General features: G+C 34.8%; 1 protein-coding gene across 1 annotated transcript in view; it reads left to right on the top strand.

Moving 5' to 3' along the window:
* LOC145692667 (uncharacterized) overlaps positions 1-16523 on the top strand; it is a 93437-nt gene extending 76914 nt beyond the window's left edge. The window contains exons 3-5 of the mRNA XM_081768040.1: positions 1831-1899; positions 11362-11507; positions 15431-16523. Of these exons, the coding sequence (XP_081624166.1) occupies positions 1831-1899; positions 11362-11507; positions 15431-15476 (261 nt within the window). The 3' untranslated portion in view covers positions 15477-16523. The remainder of the gene's footprint in view (positions 1-1830; positions 1900-11361; positions 11508-15430) is intronic.
* Positions 16524-16773: the final 250 nt, after the last annotated feature.

Genomic DNA, 16773 nt, shown 5'->3' with positions numbered 1-16773 from the left:
CAGTTTCGTTTTCATATTTTAGTATTGTTTGCTATTCAGATATTTGCAATTATACGAGGATTAACCAGAAAAAGAAAGAAGCCGAACAACAAAAATTACGTTACTCTTTGCAACATACTTGTCATAGACTTTCAAAGACTTATCACAGCGTGATATATATGTTAGTTTTTCTATACTGACATCATACTACGTTAAAATCAATATATTCAAAGCGTCTTTGACATGACCAGTAGAAGGAAAGTGTTTTATGGAAAGGATCGTTCAACTTCTGGAACAAGTGGAAAGTAAAAAACCTTTTCGCGCTTCGCACCTTACAATTGGCAGAATTCTAAATTTTGTTGCACATATTCACGGCTGACAATTCGATCGTTCATGCTCACTTCTGTACCGTATTCGCTGCTCGGTTCAAACTTAGGGATTGCAAGTGGAGTTTACTGCATGTTGCAATCGAATATTTATTCCTTTCCGAAAGGACTTTCTTACTGCTGATGCATCAAAGACATTATCATTCATGGTTGAATGCATTTGCCGCAACAGTGTGTAATGACGGTATAGAAAAACTGGCTTCACGCTATGGTAAGAGTTGGATATGTATAGCGCATATGCTCGAATGGAGAGTACGGTTTGTAATTCCTAAACTACAGTAGACTTGCGAGTATCCGGCCTAATGTGCGGAAGGGTATTTTGGATAACAAAAAGGCCGGAGTTCTATGAATAGTCTTCTCCATAGTCACTACAACTTTTTTCGTTTATCACCCATTTTCAAATCTCCACTATAGTACACTTAAAAAAACATTAAGCATACCCCAAGAACAATTTACGAATACAGCACTGTACGTACTATACAGTTATAATCAGAAACAGCGGCAAGCGTACTGTACTGAGGTCCGTTATACACTGACGGAACCAAGGATCTTATAAAATAGAGGAGCCGCCCTTACAACAAAATCTTGAAGCCTTACGTCACAGTTTTCCCACCCCTACTCTGCCCACTCCGCCCAATAAGATCGCAATGTTTTGAGCCAACAATCATGGCGGAAACGAAAGTAGCCAATCAGACGATGGCAAAAACGAGAGTAGCCAATCAGACTTGCCGATGCTCGGTTTTTTTTTTGGCTTCATTAATTTAATAGGATGAAGATACATATAGGCAGATCCTCTATTTTATAACATCCTTGGACGGAACAATGACCAAGGAGAAGAACTCTGCTCTTTTCCTTGTATTTTGCACACGACATGTAGAAGGATTGTAGCAGACGCCCGCTTCCAATGTCTTGGCAATGTTGCCAGTCTTCCCTTCCTCATTTAATTACTATAAAAGGAAAGTAAGCCGGATACTACGGAGGCCGGATAGTCGCGAGCCGGATACTCAGGAGTCTACTGTATAAGTCTTTTGGATAGATCATTTGTCTTTATGTTTCACATTAAAAGAATCTTTCTTTTTCCCTTCATCGTCCTCGTATAGAACCACCTACAGTGGAATCTCAGTAACTTGTATCTTGAATCCCAAAGGAATTACAATTGAGTTACAAAAGTTTTGTTTTTGTTATGAAAAGTACCGAAACCTTCGGTTCGTTGAGTTTCTTAAATATAGGATATCAAATTTAATGGTAATTTTTGGCATTGAGTGTTATGGAAAGTTAAAAAAAAAAAAAAAAAAAAACAGAAAACTTCGAGTTATCGAGGTTCCATTGTACTACATTACATACATTTTTGTTTCACTGATCAATATAAATAAACTCAAACGGTTTCTTTTGTTTATTATTGTGTCAGTAGGTTTGTTTCTGTCTGCGTGTCTAAATGGTCTGTCTTCTTTGTTTCCTTTTATAGTTTAACGATGACGTTCCGATCTATAAATGGAGCCCCGTGTGGTTGAATAACTACGGATATTATAAGAGAGTAAGTAACGTAGACTGAAATACGAGTGCCATTCGGAAGGTAACCTCCTATTGGTTCAAAAAGAAACACCAAAGTAAATAAGAATTTATTATATGCATTTGGAAACTGCTTCTTTGTTTTATCTTTCGACATAGTTTCCATAAACATTTAAGGACTTATCATATCTCTGCACTAACTTAGAAATTCCATCAACATAGTTTCCATAAACATTCAAGCGCTTATCATATCTCTGCACTAACTTGGAAATTCCATCAACATAGTTTCCATAAACATTCAAGCGCTTATCATATCTCTGCACTAACTTAGAAATTCCATCAACATAGTTTCCATAAACATTCAAGCGCTTATCATATATCTGCACTAACTTAGAAATTCCATCAACATAGTTTCCATAAATATTCAAGCACTTATCATATCTCTGCACTAACTTAGAAATTCCATCAACATAGTTTCCATAAACATTCAAGCACTTATCATATCTCTGCACTAACTTAGAAATTCCATCAACATAGTTTCCATAAATATTCAAGCACTTATCATATCTCTGCACTAACTTAGAAATTCCATCAACATAGTTTCCATAAACATTCAAGCACTTATCATATCTCTGCACTAACTTAGAAATTCCATCAACATAGTTTCCATAAACATTCAAGCACTTATCATATCTCTGCACTAACTTAGAAATTCCATCAACATAGTTTCCATAAACATTCAAGCACTTATCATATCTCTGCACTAACTTAGAAATTCCATCAACATAGTTTCCATAAACATTCAAGCACTTATCATATCTCTGCACTAACTTAGAAATTCCATCAACATAGTTTCCATAAACATTCAAGCACTTATCATATCTCTGCACTAACTTAGAAATTCCATCAACATAGTTTCCATAAATATTCAAGCACTTATCATATCTCTGCACTAACTTAGAAATTCCATCAACATAGCTTCCATAAACATTCAAGCACTTATCATATCTCTGCACTAACTTAGAAATTCCATCAACATAGCTTCCATAAACATTCAAGCACTTATCATATCTCTGCACTAACTTAGAAATTCCATCAACATAGCTTCCATAAACATTCAAGCACTTATCATATCTCTGCACTAACTTAGAAATTCCATCAACATAGTTTCCATAAACATTCAAGCACTTATTATATCTCTGCACTAACTTAGAAATTCCATCAACATAGTTTCCATAAACATTCAAGCACTTATCATATCTCTGCACTAACTTAGAAATTCCATCAGCATAAAAATCTACCGTCTGTGCTTGAGACAGCCTATGATCGCATCTTGCAGCTCATCATCAGCAGAGCGCTCAAAAACAATATTGGAAATTTGTGTAAATTCATCCGAAAGTTACGAGATAGTCAAACGTCGATCTTCACTAATTTTTCCATCAATTTTCCGAACGAGTTCATCAATGACCACTGATGGCCTGCCATTCCTCGCTTCGTCATGAATGTTTGTTCGTCCGCTTTTAAATTTTCGAATCCATTCACGAACAACTCCTTCACTCATCACACTTGGTCCATACACGGCACAAAGTTCCCGATGAACAGGTGCTGCCGAATATTATTTTGATGTTAGAAAACGTATAACAGCTCGCACCTCACACTTGACGGGATTTTCTATTACAACACACACTTTGGGACTCTACACAAGTGGAACTAGTGATTAGACAACCACCACACTACCACTGCTGAATGCAGACTTATCTACCGTGCATGTCTGTGCAAAGATGGTTGCGCTGGCCTCACTACTTCACGCACAGTGACCAATCGGAGATTACTTTCCGAAAGCGCATCGTAGGTAGCTACCACACTAACTTAATTTTCGCATACAAAAGCCTACATGAAGTTTTTCCCCTGTTAAAGGCAAAGTATCTTTAAAACCATGACATATAGAAGCTCGAAAGTTATGTTACGTGGGCTAACACATCCAGTTGTATTCTTAATTAGAGATAGGCTACGGTAACCTGTACCAATATTACGTCAATGAAGATAGGAGCTTAAAATGTTATGCTCATAATAAGGATAGTTCGAGGGTTGTCGGATCCTTTCTTTTCTGAATTCATCATTTCGATAACAGGTAGATTAAGAGCACTCCAATACACATATAATGGAGATATCCACTAAAATACATGTTGAGCATTTAAATTTAAAAGTAAATGTAGAACATTAGTATAAAATTTCCCTTAAAATAATTCTTCAAACATTTTTCAATATTTGGAGATATCAGAAAGAGAAAGAAATACCATCTGAATTTTCCACGAGAAAAAACACGCAATTTTATTGGTCTACGTCATAAGTGCGTCTGCATACCACGCCTGCATTTGCTCAGCATAGGTACTATGAAATAATGCATAATTATAGCTTTATATAAAACTTCAGAGAACGGATATTGAAACAGTCATGGACGAAGTAATTCTGAAAACTGATTAGTTAATTTTACCCGTTGTAAGTTTGAGTTTTGTTTTTACACGCAATACCGATTTTTTTCCTCGTTCAAACCTCTATTAAAGCTTTTATTTCACTAACATATCATTGACATATCATAAAATATTTGTTATTTAACTAACAAACAGCTTTAGGTGATATAAAAGGAGAAAATTCGGGCATGTACAGTAAGTAAATTACCTAAATGTAGATGAATTTGTTCAAAGACAAATTCAAATACATATTATTAGTTACTAGTTAATTATGGATCTTGTATATTTAGACTATATAGTAATAGATATTTAAGGATAAATTTGTTTTTGTTTGTTTCGTGAATTAAGCGCTATAATATTAACGTATGCCATCAATTTGGATTAAAACCGGACGTTGACATATCGTCGCGTGAGAACCAGAGGAACTTAACTCCATTTTCGTAGGTTTACAGGTGAGAGGACAAAAGTATTATTTTCTTAGAAAGATGTATTTTTAATAAGGTGGTAATTGAGCTACATTACAACAGATGATTGACAAGGTGAACAGACGGCATTACGTTCCATTTACACCAAGTGGGGCTTTCAAAATTATGTCCAAACATGAAGAAAACGAAAATCGCATTTCTGGAGTTACGTTCCTCTAGTTCTCATGCGACGATATGTACACTCATGTCCAAAATTATTGTCGCATGTCTATAAATATGTTGTTGTAAGAATATAATTTGATAACGAACTCGCCCGGTATTTCTTATAATGTTAGTATGTGTATAATCGGCAAACACATGCGTGTGGAAAATGTCATGTCAAAAGAGCAGTAAATAAGAACAATCAAGCGAAAATAAAACTTTCTTGTTCATTTAGCAACATTTTGTTTTACTCATTCTAATTTTCGTATTTATAATTCTTTTCCTATGAAATTTACCACAAATAGGCCTATACATTTCCTGATTATACACATAGTATCAGTATTAAAAGCACCCTCCAAAATCATTATCAAGTTATATTCTTACAAGAAGACAGTTATAGATATGCGACAATCATTTTGGACATGAGTGTACATATGTATATTCATACGTAGCTCAGAAATTGATAAACATAATTAGTATGGGGCTAATATCTATACTTATATCAACCTGAATCGTTTAATTAGATTAATGCAGATAAATGATTTAGTTTGAATTGGCTTAATTTATCAAATAAAAGTAGAGACATCAGATCTTGATAACTACCCAAAACTAGTGCTATGGCCTTATGACTACCCTGACAATGACTAACACGTTCATAGAGAAGTATGACTTTTGATGGAAATAAAGATTAACAATTTAAGTCAAATATTATCAATGAGTTTAGCAATTAATAACCAGCTTGTACTCACCAAGATTTGATCGAAGAGAATGATGAGGTCGAACCTTCCTCACTTGAATACTTCCTCTCCTTTTGTCCATCTGCCTTCTCTTTCTAGTGTTTGCTGACGTCATCATTCTTCCGCTTACATTTACATTTACAAGAATTTTCTCATTGCTTCGAAGTACGAAGTGTTTGTTATTTACATAGTAAATCAACACATTGCTACATAACGTAAGGTTTGTTCCTTATAGAAGAAATGTTCTGTCTGTATATAATTTTGAGTTGCTACATGGCTTCCTTGATTGATCTAAAAATGTGAACGATCTAACAGCACCAGACTGGGAATTCAATTTTATTTCCATTTAAAATATGAAAATTTACAAAGTATTGAGATTATTAGTTAACAAAATATCTTTTACCCTTATCAAATATTTTTTGTCATATTACAATATCTTTCCATTTGTTCATTTATCGTATCTTCTATTCATTACGAAATTGAAGGTTTCATGCTACTTACTTATTTTATATGGATTGGTAATTTGTTAATTTTTGTTGTTGCAAAATGAATACTCGTATGATTTTGTGTTATAGATAGATTCAGTGGTTGTAACCGTGATTAGATATTTGTGTGTCATACATAATGATTAGTTATTTTCTATTCGTATACATTGTATTTCGTCAAGATATATAAAATAACAGGGAGCCCCAGTTCACGTTCAGCGTTCTGATTAGCTCCCTCTCCGTGACGTCTTGTGGAGGAACTTTTGTGAATCTTGAAACAGTTTACCAACTAGCGTAACTGCATATGCACTATTTCACTTGTTCTTTTGAACGATACTTAGCGATACCAATAGATGTTATAAAATAAAGGATCAGCCTGTATGCATCGTCATCCTATTAACTCAATGAGGCCAAAAAAAGCTAGCATTGGCACGTATGATTGGCTACTTTCGTTTCTGCCATATATGTTAGCTCAAACAAGGACCTTATAAAATAGAGGATCTGTCCATACGTATCTTCATCCTATTAAATAATGAAGCCAAAAAACAACTAAGTATCGGCACGTCTGATTGGCTACTCTCGTTTCCGCCATCGTCTGATTGGCTACTTTCGTTTCCGCTATGATTGTTGGCTCAAAACATTGCGATCCTATTGGGTGGAGTGAGCAGAGTAGGGGTGGCGAAACTGTGACGTATGGCTTCAAGATTTTGTTGTAAGGGCAGATCCTCTATTTTATAAGATCCTTGGGCTCCAAGCATTGTGATCTTCATATTGTAGCAGCACTCGATTTTCGAGTAAATCGATTTGTATATTTTGGATTCTGTTTTAATGTTTATGTCATGAAAAATCATTTATTAAGGTTACGGGAATTAAATGTTGAGTATGAGAGTATAATGCAAGCTGCACAATGTTGCTAATGTTTGTGTCAGCAGTTTGTTGTAAATAAATGTGAATAAGAATGTCTTCGTTGAGAGTCTGGCAATGTAGGAAGGAAATGTTGACAATGTGTCTATCCTCACATTAGCCAGATTCTATACATTGTATAAAGTGAATCTGTAAGATTTCACGAATTTCACGAAATTACGGATATGCGGAGAATTGCTTAGAATCGGGAAATCAGAGCGTGTCGAGGATTGCAATTTTGAGTCTTGACACATGGAAGGAATTTGTCTCTCCATGTGAAAACGGTGTCGCACGTGCTGCAAGCAGACGACAAGCAGACGACGGAGGTTGGACAAAGCTCAACAAAACCAGAGGACGAGAGAGGTTTGAGATCAAGTCCTGGAAGTCCATAGAGGAGTCCTCAGGGTGCAGTTGATCGGGTCTATGATCAAGTTTTAGTGATCAGTCTTTGGTTCGAGTTCTTGGAGAACCAAGCTTTAGCCACGAGTCAGCCTGATGACAGGAGAAGGATATACTTCATATACCACATCATTCTAACAACGTAGAACATCACGCCAAGAGTAGCCATTGAGAGGAGCCATATCTCAATGCTCGTTTTCGTCTTTCAACAGTAAGTAGATTCAGCGTAAAGGAGCCGAGTTCAACGCCAGAGCAACGTGGGAATTACACCAGAGTATCCAGGTATGTGTTGCACCGACTCAGGGCTCAAAGGCTCAATACTTGACCGTTTCTATACCCGTCTGGCAAATTATTCTTAATATCCGTCATTACTAGCGTTCTGAAATCTTACAGTAAACTCATAAGTCAAAGAAATACAGTGATATTAAATTAATGAAGTGGACGTATCTTTATTTGATTTATCCCCAATGGGAAACCTCTCGCAATTGAATATCAAAGTTTATCCCACTCATTCTAGATGGTGAGTGGAAGGCATCCAGTTGCACTCAACTTTGCATCCCCAATTAGGCACTGAGTGGCTGGGTTGTCATGGTGGCGAGATGCTGGTTTTAAGATCTTTTAGATCAGGGTACGATTCCAGTAGTAATTCAAGACATGGTTGGAGATTGCTGGCTTGTAAAGATCTCAGTAAATAGTTAAATCCCTCCCATTCATTCCCATGGTGGAGTATGCTTAGGGTTCGATGCCTAGCGGAGGTTATTTGTAAGATTTAAGTAGTAATTCAGATCATGGTGGAAATTGCTGGTTTTGGTAATAGGCCAATCAGTAGCGATCTCAGACAGTAGATTTATATAATTAAACCCTCCCTTCCCACCCATATTTTAGATGATATTATATTACGTAAATAAAACCCACCCATCCCACCCTCGCTTCGATCAAGTATAACAGTAAGAACTAGTGACTGTTACGACCGAGTTCGATTCTCGGCTGTATTACAGTAATATGTTTCAGTAGTGTTTTTAAATGGAATAACGTATGACGTTCACGAAACGTAGTAATTTCATGGTGGTGTTTTTTTTTATTCAAGTATATAATAGTAGCATATATAGTGATAATTTATTATAAGTTTAGAGCAGTAATAATAAGAGAAAAGAAAAGTAGTGAAATAATTTTGTTGTTAAGTTTTGAATGCACAGAGCGAGATGCATGATTCACTCAGGATGTGCAGAGCGAACGACGATTGTGGCGCAAGCGCTTAAACACGAGTGTTGCCGATCAGAGACGACGGCACACGAACGTTCATTCTACGTCAAGATCCGCTCTAATTATTTGCTCCGTTTTAAGGTTACAAGCAGAGCAGGAAGAATAATAATAACAAAGCAGTTACAGTGCAATAGATTAAATATAACCTATATTAGTCTTAAAAGTAAGCAATATAGTATTCAATTAGTAGATAATAGCACTAAGAACTTACAATGTTGTCTTTAAAGAATAATCACAGGGTTCATTATCCTGTTCTTAAGGATAATGGGAAGCCCGCGACTATGTTCAGCAAGTCAAGGTATTATTCCTTAGATTTAGGTGTTTTAAAGTATTTTGCTGAATATAATCCGACCTACGACGATACGAAGGAACAGACGTTCAGAGATAACGTTCTGGGACGTAGATACAAGAATTATTACCTAATTGAATTTTCAGAAAAGAATTTTAGCGTAGACGATCTTGTAGAGTTAGGATTTAGGAGACACTTTTTGTCGATACTAACTGGTATATCTGAAACGAATACGTTGATACGCAATGCCGTATTTTTTGCGATTAAAGAAGATCAATTAAAATATAAGGCATGTGCTTTATTTACTAGTGGAGCCAGTCAGGATTTGGTAAATCAATGGCTAGATCGATTTAGAAATAAGTTCATGTGTACTCAGGCAGTGAAAATCTCAGATTTTATTACTACCGTAGCTCAGTATGAAAGGCAAGCGAAAATTATAGTAGCTAGTGATAAATCATTACTAGATTTAGTGGCTTTTGCCTTATTCTTTAAAAAGCGAACACCATGGTTATCGGCTTAAAGATCAGGAAGAAGTAAAATAAGAGAATTGTATAGATATTATTATTATTATTAGATATATATAGGGTAAAGGATAGATATATTCGTAATTATCAATGTTTTAAATATTTATTTAGGTTAATGATTTAATTTTAAGGATTTCATTTTAGTAATAGAGGAAATAAGTATATATGGGAATTTATAGTAGTATTATTATTAATATTGGAAAAGTAAAAATCTGACTATCAATTTATTTTAGCGAATTATGTCTTTATGGCATATAATTTTAATGTAGTGACGTAAGAAATAGAATAAAAAAGTAGGAAAAGACTATGGAGAAAAGAAAAGCAAAAGAAAGAAAAAGAAACATGAATGATTTTGTTATTAGTTTTGGTATTAGGAAATTAGACGTAAGAAGAGGCAAGAATGAAAAAAAAAACAAGAAATGAATGATGCAATTGAAGTAGATGTAATCTAGACATAAGTTAAGATTAAGAAACCCTGTAAATTAGGCGAAACCTTTCATTAGGGGAAACTCTAATCAGGAAGGAAATCCCATTCTCTTCGAGTTGAATTGGGCGATTACCAAACGTCGATGAGAATATTTTATTTATTGAGCCACATAAGTCTTCCGTGATTGTTGAAAAGAGACACAGGAGTTGACTCGTACATCACGTGTAAAGCGGTGCAAATTTTTTTTGGTGGAGATATCCTTCATTTTTAGCCAGTCCCTTAGCGTAAGATTAAAATTAAGATAGTAATAATTAGCGAGTAATTTATTCGATATCCTAGGGAATAGTAGGATAGTCAGAAGAGAAATAGATGTAGGTAGTGCATCTAAAAGGTAGTAGAAGCAGAATATAGTTATATTCTTCTAGTTATAATATAAGAATTGTCTAGATTAATCTTTTCATTTGTGTTAGTTAGAAAGAAAGAGGAAAAGAGTTGGTTTTAGGAATGTGAGTATTGAGAAGAAGGAAATTTTAGTAGAAGATATATTTAAAAACTAGATAATTAAAGACGTTAGACGTAAAGGAATAAGCAGTTGTAGATTTATAACATAGACTAAAATTAATAATAAATGTGGATAGAGAGAAGAAGAGTGAAATAATAAATAATGAATAATGTTTAATAAGTAAATAAGAGTAAGAAAATAGAAGTAAATAATGAATTTATAGAATAAAGCATGCATCATTGAAGATTTATAGATGAATATTTATGCATATGTTAGCGCTAAGAGTACTCTAAGAGAATATAAGTAGATGAATATATGAATAAAGCGCAAGAATAGAGAGAAAAGAGAAATAGTATCGGGGACATGCAGAGGTTTTTCCTGCACAACAGTAGCCCTGAACAGATGTAGTACGTATTTGAGTTGGAAATATGAAGCAGTTTTGAACTTTCTTCGGAAGAAATCCTTCTCACAAGCTATAGGCCCTGTCGGCATTGTTAAAATAATTTAATAATTTAATATTTTAATGTAGTAATAAGTATAAAGAGTAATAAGTTAATAAATATATGATAAGAAGATTAATAGTAATTAATAATAAAATGAATTGTTGACCTAGTGAAATTGTTGTGGAAATGGCCATCCTAGACAACGTAATTAGGCAAATGAATAAGTAAATAATATAATAAATAAGTTACTATGCCTTCTACAAGAGTATCATAATACAGTGTACGCAAACTTTCCATGTTAACATAGAAGTAAAAATTTAATAGAATTAAAGTTCTTAAAACAGCACGTCAGTTCACTCTGCTACATTAAATATAATGAATAATTATTTTTTTTTTTAAATATTCTCATTTCTTGTAGAGCGGTGGCGAAAGTGAGCAGTGTGTACCAGAGAACGGAATTTGTGTGTTTCAAAAACAACCTGACGGCCCAGTTGTGGAGTTGCCATGTTGTGGAGGCTCGGAATGCATGCTCTCAGGATTTATCTATCGCTGCACATCTCTCAGGTATCTTTACAAATATATCTAATCATCAACATACAATTATAGTTTGAAAGTCATTTAAAGACCCATGGACAACTATAGTTGCCCTCTTGTTACGAGGCGTTCAGTCCCGGAGACAACTTTAGTTGCCGTGCACCCATCAAGGCCAGCTCCCGCACTTCAGCACGCAGTTGACGAAAGAAGCCAACAGCTTCATACAGCTAGTCCCTTCTGTTTACTTTTCACTAATATTTATCACCTTCATGCCTACAGGTCACGTACTGCGTAGATTTATATGAAATGCTGTGTCAAATGTACATACCCTAAAAAGATATGAGTACTCAGAAGGAAAAAAAAACATGTAGTTATTTTTTTCTCCTGTTTTATAAGCCAGTGGAAGTGTGTGTGTGGTTGTTTCGACATCCTTCTTGTAATTTGCTTAGGCTTCACTTCCTCTTTTTAGTTGATCTTCTGGCGATGAATACCACCGCAACAAGTCGTGGTTCTTATGATAGTGGCGTATTTTCGCCCGGAGAAATTACGGAAATAATAGATGATAGCGACTCCGATGCTTTTGAAACGGACGATGAATCTAATGTTTAGACATTGCTACAATATTAGAATAACTAGAATCTTCCGACAGTGACGCGAAAACAACACTCGATGCTGTTCTTAGCACTAGTTCTCAACCATCGCGACGCGCTTCTAAACGTCCTCGCACCTAACATGTCACCAAAAGGGACAGGAGGGGGCGGAGTGACATATTGTGATATGTAGTGTATATTTAAACTTATTTATATTTAGTTGTTTGGTCGTTTGCAATTTACACGAAATTATCGGACAATATATCTTTCGATTGGATTTCCAACATACAAAAAATATTCCTTAAAGTTTGCAACACTGTGTATTCAACGGTAACAATGCTAAGTGCATTACTGTTTTTCTGTTATATTAGTACATTTTTATTCGATTGAATCTGAAAGTTTCATTCACTTTAAAAGGGTAGTTTCTGAGTAACAAAATTTTAAAAATACATTTAAAATGGCCGGGATCCAAGCGTTTCTACATTTAAATCTCCTCCGGGTCTTTAAGTGTTAATAATATTATTAGTAGAAAGTTAGATACATGGATGTTGTTTATTTCTATAATTAAAATTGTGGAAAATTATACCTACGGAAATTAATGCAAAAATAACCGCCTATGGTGAAAGAGACAATTTATTGACAACAATACATCTGGTATCCAAGAGCTGTTTTTCTTTTTTCTTTTCAACTAAATCACTAGAGGAGATTTACGTGAGATAACAAAACGGAAATAACAAAGTTGTTCATTGCGCGTCGTTTAGCCCGATTCCGATACACAGACTCTCACATTGAATCATTGTTGAATAGAGAGCGTGGAAACATGTCGAAGCGCCGCCAAGTGTGAACTACATGATGTACTACGTGAACTACGTTCTCCAGGCGACTGTCGAGTTCCCTACAATTCCAAGATCAGTTTAGATAGTGGCTGCAATCGAAGCGCTCTCCAAGTGTGAACTACGTAATGCAATTCGATTTCTACAGGCAGCTGCTGAGCTCCATGAAATTGAAGATCAAACAGTTTAGATAGTGGCTACAATCGAAGCGCTCTCCAAGTATGAACTACGTGCTATAATTCAATTTCTGTAGGCAGCTGCGGAGTTCCCTGAAATTCCAAGATCAGACAGTTCAGAAATTATATTCTACTCCTTTCATAAGCCACATGATTCATATTTTTATCAAGGTCATTTGCAGCCACAAATCTCCACCTCCACCATGGTTACTCACTTCGAGTACGTCAGTAAATCATTCTTTAGATTAACAGCATCACTTATAAAGTTCCCGCCGCAATCCATACTAATTTGACGATGAATTGCGGTTGTATTATACCCTCCATCTGATATCCACTTAGTTCGCACTTGGCGGGAGCTTCAATTACAATCGACATGTTATCACACTTGCTATCCCACTGCGGTTAAATGGCAGTCTTTCTATTGGTGTTATTTCTATTGGTGTCTTTCTATTGGTGTTTCTATTGGTGGGGGAGGGAGGAATACGTCCAACGAACAGCTTGTTTCATCCCTTGTGGTTCTAAACTGGTGGCTTAACGTAAGTTAAAAGTTAGTCTTCGAATATTTTGACTACTTACACAATAAAAAAGCATTTAGAATATAAAGATCATGGAGAGTGCTTGTAATGACGTTTAAAAAGTCAATTTGAGCTGACTCCTCGTGGCCGAGTGGCTAATGCGTGTTATTCTCCCTGCACATTGTTCTCATTTCGATTTTCGTTGAACGTACGTGCCACAGATACGAACCTGAATAGTGGTTTGAATCCCACTTTTAGACAGTAGGGTCCGTCTTACGTAGCTCCGAAACTGAGAAGGGACGATAAACTCTAATCTATCAATCAATCAAATACGTATAAGCAAACTTACCGGTAGTAATGTGGTGCTAGGCAAACTGTTTTATCTTATGTTGGGTGCGCTGGAAGAATCATGCGTCACTATTCCTCAAGGACAGGATTATTTGAAACATCTCGGCTGTGAATAGGGTCTCCGGTCGACACAGACTATGGCTCGTGGTTGCAAATTTTAGGGGTCGGCAAATTTTCTCGGACAAGATTATTTCCATATTTGTCTTCAGTAGTAAGCTTATATTGGTAAGCAATTAAGTGAATCATATGTTTTCTAATTGAGAGTGAAAATATTATTTTAGTTATTGTATATACAATATTTTACTTTTTCACTTACACTTAAATATTCACTTCAACATCTCAAGTATTTTATAGTAGTATTGAGTGGGGAAAAATATTAAATGCGGGGGTCTTCAAATCTAGAAGGCTCAGGTGGACAGGTCATGTAGCCAGAACGCAAGAAAATAGGAACGCTTTCAAAATTTTAACTAGAAGCCCAATCGGGAAACGACCATTGGGGAGACCTAAATGCAGATGGGAGGACAATATTAAGATGAATCTCGCAGAAATATGAATATAAAGTAGAAATGGATCCAGTTGGCTAAGAACAGAAGTCAGTGAATTTTGTGAACGCAGCATTGAACCTCTGGATTCCATAGGCCATAGAGTTATTTAGTTAGTCGGTTCTGTTCATGAAATAATTTTTCTTGAATACCACAACTAACAAGTATTAACTTCATGCTTTTTGTGAGCTTGCAAATCTGTTTCGTGCGTTTTTCTCACGTTTTCATCCGTTGACCATCCATTTAAACAAGTAAGAAATTTAAAAGTTGAATGTAATATTTTAAATATTTTTATATTCTACATGAAAACTTACTATATGAGCAATGTTTACCTTATAAGAAATCAAATATTAACACAAAAACCCTACATACGGGTCGAACTTTGTTTTACAAAAGCATAAATTGTAACTAATAGGCCTTGCCTTATTTTCTTTTCAATTCTATTTATATTACAACGGTCACATCTCGTAATTACTTATACCATCTTATATCATCCTATAGTATAATTGCAATTGTGCATAACTAGAAATTGGACGGATATCTGTTGCTCCTCTGATCTGGTAACTCTGACCAGAGTTGGACTGGCTCCATGGAAAGGGCTGTGGGGACTTTGTCAGTGACAGCCTTCGAGTACACATCGTGCTCCCGTGGTACTGTGTACGTAGAGGAAGAGGGTCAAGTGGAACTTCCTCACATATACACTACACTTACATCCTCACATATACACTTCTTTGTATATTTACTCTTTCAGACTCTGGTATATGTGTTTACTTTTCCGTAATATTTTGCTGAAGGTGGGAAGTTTGTACCCTGTACCCCCTTTGTTTATGCCACTGGATATAATCTTATATTACTGTTAGAATAAGTTGTTTCTTGTGTTAAATACGTACATAAGCGACTATATGAAAACGTTGAATTCGTATATTAATATAGATTGTTTGTTGTTTAGGGATTTTGAAGACATAAGCGACGAGAATAACGATCTTATCAAGTGAATTTACTCCTCGGAACTTCAATGAGGAAACAACGAGCATCAACCACTCCACAGAACATAACACATATCCCGATTCTTCGCCAATAGGTTGTACAAAATGTTCAACGTTCAAGGCATTTACGTGTCTGTTGTTCACATGTATTGTCCACATAAATCATGTAATGTCTCCAAAGAATAACAAGATTATGTATACAAAATTAGGGTATGATATATGGTTCTTTCGATAATTTTTAAATTCTCAAAATACCTTACCAATAAATGCTATTTTTGAACAATTTTATGTAATCTAATTGTTAAAATTTGTATTAAATAAGTTACGCTGTTCATTCAAATCGTAAATTTACACAGGGAAATCTCAAACAGAAAGTCGCTGAAATTCTGTATAAATAATTTTAGTTTTAAAAACAACTGCAGTTTTTTACGTTCCATAATGGCAAATGAAATGTGTAAGATTAGAAATCATTTAGTGAGGAACTTATGAAGTAACACTAAATCTTAAATTCTTTAATAATGTATATATTTTTAACTTTGCAGGTGAAAAAAAAGACAGAAATCTTTCGCATATTAACTATTAGTGTTTATTTCTACTGATATAAATGGTTTATATTTACGTTACATGTGGAACTGATTATTTCCCGATAGCTCCAGTTTAGTGTTCTACAAACTGTTAAAAACAGCAGATTGATATTCTGATTTTTTTCAGTAATAGTACATTCATACATGAGAATAAACTTGTTCTATTTTCAATAGATAAAAAACACTTTCATGGAAAATCAAGTATCTTATTGCGATACAAAACTTTACTATAATATTACCAACTCTCACGTTTACAATGATTTTAATTATCACGCTAAAACAATAAACCAAGTTTTTACTCTGTTTTGCATGCCTGTAATTGCTGTTCTCTTTTTATCAACCAGAGCATGTTCCATTTTCATTTATTTTTCCTATATTTCTTACTAAATATTATTGGTATTATTTATTGATCATCATCAATTGCATCTATACACATAGGGCCACACTTATCTATCTTTCTTTCGTACGCACACATATTATAACACACTTTAAATGCAATATTACAATATTACAATTATAGTTTCCTTTCAAAACTATATATCATACCCTTGCCAAATGGATTTTTAAAAACATGTGTGTTGTTGTATTGTTATGAAATTTAAAAAAACAAACAAATGTTACATTTTAAGATTTATTAGATGTGTAGTTGGAAATATTCTTATATCATCTACATAAAAATAAATGTCATACATTTAAAATCAAAGTTAGTTTTAAAACATACC

The sequence above is a fragment of the Thermobia domestica genome, chromosome 8, assembly GCF_964235325.1.
Source record: "Thermobia domestica chromosome 8, izTheDome1.hap1.1, whole genome shotgun sequence".
Lineage (NCBI taxonomy): Eukaryota > Metazoa > Arthropoda > Insecta > Zygentoma > Lepismatidae > Thermobia > Thermobia domestica.
The sequence above is the reverse complement of the archived record's forward strand: the minus strand, read 5'-3'. Positions and strand labels throughout refer to the sequence as shown.